Here is a 7,073-nt window from a genome sequence, read left to right as displayed (position 1 = left end):
AGATGCAGTTGCACCCCTAAAAACTAAAAACATCTGTCATAAGAAACTAGCTCCCTGGTATACAGAAAATACACGAGCTCTGAAGCAAGCTTCCAGAAAATTGGAACGGAAATGGCGCCACACCAAACTGGAAGTCTTCCGACTAGCTTGGAAAGACAGTACCGTGCAGTATCGAAGAGCCCTTACTGCTGCTCGATCATCCTATTTTTCCAACTTAATTGAGGAAAATAAGAACAATCCGAAATTTCTTTTTGATACTGTCGCAAAGCTAACTAAAAAGCAGCCTTCGCAAATGGAGGATGGCTTTCACTTCAGCAGTAATAAATTTATGAACTTCTTTGAGGAAAAGATCATGATCATTAGAAAGCAAATTACAGACTCCTCTTTAAATCTGGGTATTCCTCCAAAGCTCCATTGTCCTGAGTCTGCACAACTCTGCCAGGACCTAGGATCAAGGGAGATACTAAAGTGTTTTAGTACTATATCTCTTGACGCAATGATGAAAATAATCATGGCCTCCAAACCCTCAAGCTGCATACTGGACCCTATTCCAACTAAACTACTGAAAGAGCTGCTTCCTGTGCTTGGCCCTCCTATGTTGAACATAATAAACGGCTCTCTATCCACCGGATGTGTACCAAGCTCACTAAAAGTGGCAGTAATAAAGCCTCTCTTGAAAAAGCCGAATCTTGATCCAGAAATTATAAAAAACTATCGGCCTATATCGAATCTTCCATTCCTCTCCAAAATTTTAGAAAAAGCTGTTGCACAGCAACTGACTGCCTTCCTGAAGACAAACAATGTATACGAAACGCTTCAGTCTGGTTTTAGACCCCATCATAGCACTGAGACTGCACTTGTGAAGGTGGTAAATGACCTTTTAATGACGTCAGACCGAGGCTCTGCATCTGTCCTCGTGCTCCTAGATCTTAGTGCCGCTTTTGATACCATCGATCACCACATTCTTTTGGAGAGATTGGAAACCCAAATTGGTCTACATGGACAAGTTCTGGCCTGGTTTAGATCTTATCTGTCGGAAAGATATCAGTTTGTCTCTGTGAATGGTTTGTCCTCTGACAAATCAATTGTAAATTTCGGTGTTCCTCAAGGTTCCGTTTTAGGACCACTATTGTTTTCACTATATATTTTACCTCTTGGGGATGTCATTCGAAAACATAATGTTAAATTTCACTGCTATGCAGACGACACACAGCTGTACATTTCAATGAAACATGGTGAAGCCCCAAAATTGCCCTCGCTAGAAGCCTGTGTTTCAGACATAAAGAAGTGGATGGCTGCAAACTTTCTACTTTTAAACTCGGACAAAACAGAGATGCTTGTTCTAGGTCCCAAGAAACAAAGAGATCTTCTGTTGAATCTGACAATTAATCTGGATGGTTGTACAGTCGTCTCAAATAAAACTGTGAAGGACCTCGGCGTTACTCTGGACCCTGATCTCTCTTTTGAAGAACATATCAAGACTGTTTCAAGGATAGCTTTTTTCCATCTACGTAACATTGCAAAAATCAGAAATTTTCTGTCCAAAAATGACGCAGAAAAATTAATCCATGCTTTTGTTACTTCTAGGCTGGACTACTGCAATGCTCTACTTTCCGGCTACCCGGATAAAGCACTAAATAAACTTCAGTTAGTGCTAAATACGGCTGCTAGAATCCTGACTAGAACCAAAAAATTTGATCATATTACTCCAGTGTTAGCCTCCCTACACTGGCTTCCTGTTAAGGCAAGGGCTGATTTCAAGGTTTTACTGCTAACCTACAAAGCATTACATGGGCTTGCTCCTACCTATCTTTCCGATTTGGTCCTGCCGTACATACCTACACGTACGCTACGGTCACAAGACGCAGGCCTCCTAATTGTCCCTAGAATTTCTAAGCAAACGGCTGGAGGTAGGGCTTTCTCCTATAGAGCTCCATTTTTATGGAATGGTCTGCCTACCAATGTGAGAGACGCAGACTCAGTCTCAACCTTTAAGTCTTTACTGAAGACTTATCTCTTCAGTAGGTCCTATGATTAAGTATAGTCTGGCCCAGGAGTGTGAAGGTGAACGGAAAGGCTGGAGCAACGAACCGCCCTTGCTGTCTCTGCCTTGCCGGTTCCCCTCTTTCCACTGGGATTCTCTGCCTCTAACCCTTTTACAGAGGCTGAGTCACTGGCCTACTGGTGTTCTTCCATGCCGTCCATGGGAGGGGTGCGTCACTTGAGTGGGTTGAGTCACTGACGTGGTCTTCCTGTCTGGGTTGGCGCCCCCCCCCCCCCCCCCCCCCTTGGGTTGTGCCATGGCGGAGATCGTTGTGGGCTATACTCGGCCTTGTCTTAGGACGGTAAGTTGGTGGTTGGAGACATCCCTCTAGTGGTGTGGGGGCTGTGCTTTGGCAAAGTGGGTGGGGTTATATCCTGCCTGTTTGGCCCTGTCCGGGGGTATCATCGGATGGGGCCACAGTGTCTTCTGATCCCTCCTGTCTCAGCCTCCAGTATTTATGCTGCAGTAGTTTATGTGTCGGGGGGCTAGGGTCAGTCTGTTACATCTGGAGTATTTCTCTTGTCTTATCCGGTGTCCTGTGTGTATTTAAATATGCTCTCTCTAATTCTCTCTTTCTCTCTTTCTGTCTTTCTCTCGGAGGACCTGAGCCCTAGGACCATGCCTCAGGACTACCTGGTATGATGACTCCTTGCTGTCCCCAGTCCACCTGGCCGTGCTGCTGCTCCAGTTTCAACTGTTCTGCCTGCGGCTATGGAACCCTGACCTGTTCACCGGACGTGCTTGTTGCACCCTCGACAACTACTATGATTATTATTATTTGACCATGCTGGTCATTTATGAACATTTTAACATTTTGACCATGTTCTGTTATAATATCCACCCTGCACAGCCAGAAGAGGACTGGCCACCCCTCATAGCCTGGTTCCTCTCTAGGTTTCTTCCTAGGTTTTTGGCCTTTCTAGGGAGTTTTTCCTAGGGAGTTTTTCCTAGCCACCGTGCTTCTTTCACATGCTTTGCTTGCTGTTTGGGGTTTTAGGCTGGGTTTCTGTACAGCACTTTGAGAATATCAGCTGATGTACGAAGGGCTATATAAAAATAAATTTGATTTGAAATTTGAAATAAAAATTATGTTTGGAGGAAAAAGGGGGAGGCTTGCAAGCCGAAGAGCACCATCCCAACCGTGAAGCACGGGGGTGGCAGCATCATGCTGTGGGGGTGCTTTGCTGCAGGAGGGACTGGTGCACTTCACAAAATAGATGGCATCATGAGGAGGAAAATGAATTGAATATATTGAAGCAACATCTCAAGACATCAGTCAGGAAATTAAAGCTTGGTCGCAAATGGGTCTTCCAAATAGACAATGACCCCAAGCATACTTCCAAAGTTTTGTCAAAATGGCTTAAGGACAACAAAGTCAAGGTATTGGAGTGGCCATCACAAAGCCCTGACCTCAAGCCTATAGAAAATTTGTGGGCAGAAATGAAAAAGCATGTGCGAGCAAGGAGGCCTACAAACCTGAATCAGTTACTCCAGCTCTGTCAGGAGGAATGGGCCAAAATTAACCCAACTTATTGTGGGAAGCTTGTGGGTGGCTACCTGAAACATTTGACCCAAGTTAAACAATTTAAAGGCAATGCTACCAAATACTAATTGAGTGTATGTAAACTTCTGACCCACTGGGAATGTTGATGAAAGAAATCAAGCTGAAATAAATCATTCTCTCAACTATTATTCTGACATTTCAGATTCTTAAAATAAAGTGGTGATCCTAACTGACCTAAAACAGGGGATTTTTACTAGAATTATATGTCAGGAATTGTGAAAAACTGAGTTTAAATGTATTTGGCTAAGGTTTATGTAAACTTCCGACTTCAACTGTATACTCTACCATTCAAAAGTTTGGGGTGACTTAGAATCGTCCTTGTTTTTGAAAGAAAAGCACATTTTTTGGGCATTTAAAATAACATAAAATTGATCAGTAATACAGTGTAGACATTGTTAATGTTGTAAATGAATATTGTAGCTGATTTTTAATGGAATATCTACATAGGCGTACAGAGGCCCATTATCAGCAACCATCACCCCTGTCTTCCAATAGCACGTTGTGTTAGCTAATCCAAGTTTATCATTTTAAAAGGCTAATTGATAATTTGAAAACCCTTTTGCAATTGTGTTAGCACAGCTGAAAACTGTTGTTATAATTAAAGAAGCAATAAAACTGTCCTCCTTTAGACTAGTTGAGTATCTGAGCATCAGCATTTGTGGGTTTGATTACAGGCTCAAAATGGCCAGAAACAAATAACTTTCTTCTGAAACCTGTCAGTCTATTCTTGTTCTGAGAAATTAAGGCTATTCCATGCGAGAAATTGTCAAGAAACTGAAGATAGAAGGCCAGCATCCCGGAGTCGCCTCTTCACTGTTGACATTGAGACGGGTGCTTTGTGGGTACTACTTAATGAAGCTGCCAGTTGAGGACTTGTGAGGCGTCTGCTTCTCAAACTAGACACTCTAATGTACTTGTCCTCTTGCTCAGTTGTGCACCGGGGCCTCCCACTCCTCTTCCCATTCTGGTTAGAGACAGTTTGCGCTGTTCTGTGAAGGCAGTAGTACACAGCATTGTACGAGATCTTCAGTTTCTTGGCAATTTCTCACATGGAATTGCCTTCATTTCTCAGACACTGCGGACTCTTATGGTTGTTTTTGTTGTTGTGGTAAATTACTGTTGTTACCTTACATGAAAGTGTCAAAGAAAAGATTATTGGGAAAAAACGACTACAGGAAGTTTCTTCCCACTGAGTGGTGTAAATTTGTCTCAACTAAACATTAGTTATCAACCTAGTTGGACAACAGCAAAACTCTTTGCGGAAAAATAAGCTTCTCTGTAAGCATCATTAGAAGTCCTATATAACTGACCAACCACTTTTTCCACATTGCCCAAATACACAACCTACCCCCATGCACCCACCCTGCTGTTTTCCTTCAGAAACCAAGCTTGAGTCTCGTCTCACTAACATCCCTGAGTAATGAGAGAGGGACTCTTTGCCAAGACGCATTGGGTGGATGGGTGGAAAACAAAACAGAAAGAAATAGCATTGTAAAACACAAATAGATGTAGACCTACACACAACAGTTGTGCTGTAGCGTTGTGACCCTGTAGTTAGGGGCCAGAAAACAGCCATGCCAGATTACTCCATCCAGACAGCGCATGGTAAGATCTGTTTGCGAACCTTGTTTTCCATTCAGGTTGGTTACCCTGGAGTTGTCAGCTCAGCTCTGTCAAAACGTTACATGATTGGTTTAACCCTCTCTCATCAATTAATTAAAGGAAAGTTAACAACAGGCCCTTCAAAACACAGAGATGATTTGGGAGCGAGGTCCCATCAATATCCCATCGTTAATGGTAATTTAAAACGAAGCCAAAATATTGGATCTCTGTTGTCGTTAATTCTCATTTAATTAGATGATTTATGTCCGATTTCAAAGCAGATAGATTATTACATCCAGCTGTTCAATTATGGAACATCAGGTGAACAGATGAAACGTTTTAAATCAGTGTGTGACCAAAGAACAGTTGAAGAAGTCTCAGTCCAAAATGTCTGCTTGTTGATTTAAAAAAATAAAAAATGAGGCAGATTTTTTTTTTTTTATTAAAAGTGCAAGTATCAGCCTAATTATCTGAGGAATAGAATATCTATGTTGTCAACAATCATGAAGAATAGTAATTATTCATTGTTTAATTGACATAGGTAAAAGTACACAGCTGAAAATAATCTTTATCTTAATCTTCAATGATGGCTGTCGGATTATTTTAGTCAGGGTCTCAGCATTTGAGAAAACCCGGAGAAAAAAAACAAGCTTGGAATGATCATACATTAATTTGACTGGGATTTACAGTTTGACATTGATTACAAGACACTCAAACCACACTACAATAAATAAGTTCATTGGTTGGTACATAAATAGGCAGTTATGATTTCATCCATTCACACAGGCTTCAATCATCTCTTGAGTTGCTCAACATACATTACCCCATATACTGTATATCACAAAATGAAAATAAACTATGAATCATTATTTTAAATACAATGAAAATCACCACAGAGATGACAGATAATAAAAATGGTGTAGTACCTTTAGATCGAGCTTTTATCATGTGCAACTACAAAACAGACTCCAACCTTACCCATATCAATGTCAGCACGTTATGGGATTGTATGTGACATTTTGATTTATTCCAAAGAGTGCTCTTGATCAGTGGAACTGATTTAAACCATAGTTCCTATCTAACCCTCATAGTCACCTAGGTGCAGTATTAAGAATCTTCTCCAATAGGTTGCTTGTGCCTCTTTCCACTGCCCTTTGTCAAAAGGAATCAATGCCAACAACCCACAGGGATTCAAGTCCAAAAGTCCTCTTAAATGGGTATTTTTATATTTTTCTCCGTATGGTTGCACTTATGAAAGCTCTTTCCCAGTCTTGCAAGGACTAGGCATATCGCTCACAATGGAAACAGTCATTACACTTTCTTTATCAAGGTGGCTGTGAAAGGTGAAAGGTCACAACGTGGCTATTCTTTCCATGTGTTGTTCCACTTCCTCAATGTGTTGTGCTGTCCGCCCCTGGTATCGCCACCATGTGCAGAACTTGACAACGAGCTCCATTGTGACTTGCTGTTGAACTGCTGTCTGTCTGCTTGAGTCATCAGAATGTTTCCAGAGCAGTTAGAGCATGTCGTCGTATGCCTCTCTGACCGGGCCTCTCTTGGTACGCCGCCGTCTCAGGCTGGAGAAGCAGGAGGTGGCGGTGAGGGCGATACGGCTCAGGCCCAAGTTCAGGCAGTGCACCTCGGATGTGACGGGCACCTCGGAGAAGAGGGCGCGGTCGCGGGACAGCCGCGTCAGGGTGTCACTGTTCTCAATGTCCTTCACGATGTTCAGGATCTCCTGGCGCTCCGTCTGCCGAGTCATCCCGCGGATGTTCAAGATGGCCGACACATGTTTCTTCCTGCAAACAGAGGAGGAGAGAGAGGGCTCAGTCTAGTTCATACTAATAAAAATTGACATGCAAC

At 42.5% G+C, this 7,073-nt stretch overlaps 1 protein-coding gene across 3 annotated transcripts in view; it reads right to left on the bottom strand.

Moving 5' to 3' along the window:
• Positions 1-5,634: 5,634 nt before the first annotated feature.
• The window catches only part of exoc3l2b (exocyst complex component 3-like 2b), a 34,654-nt gene continuing 33,215 nt past the window's right edge, over positions 5,635-7,073 (bottom strand). For all 3 annotated transcript variants that reach the window (XM_014214078.3, XM_045724409.1, XM_014214077.3), the window contains exon 13: positions 5,635-7,009. In XM_014214078.3, coding sequence (XP_014069553.1) covers positions 6,727-7,009 — 283 coding nt within the window. In that variant the 3' untranslated portion in view covers positions 5,635-6,726. The remainder of the gene's footprint in view (positions 7,010-7,073) is intronic.

The sequence above is a fragment of the Salmo salar genome, chromosome 09 (genome assembly GCF_965601325.2).
Source record: "Salmo salar chromosome 09, fSalSal1, whole genome shotgun sequence".
Taxonomy (NCBI): domain Eukaryota; kingdom Metazoa; phylum Chordata; class Actinopteri; order Salmoniformes; family Salmonidae; genus Salmo; species Salmo salar.
The sequence above is the reverse complement of the archived record's forward strand: the minus strand, read 5'-3'. Positions and strand labels throughout refer to the sequence as shown.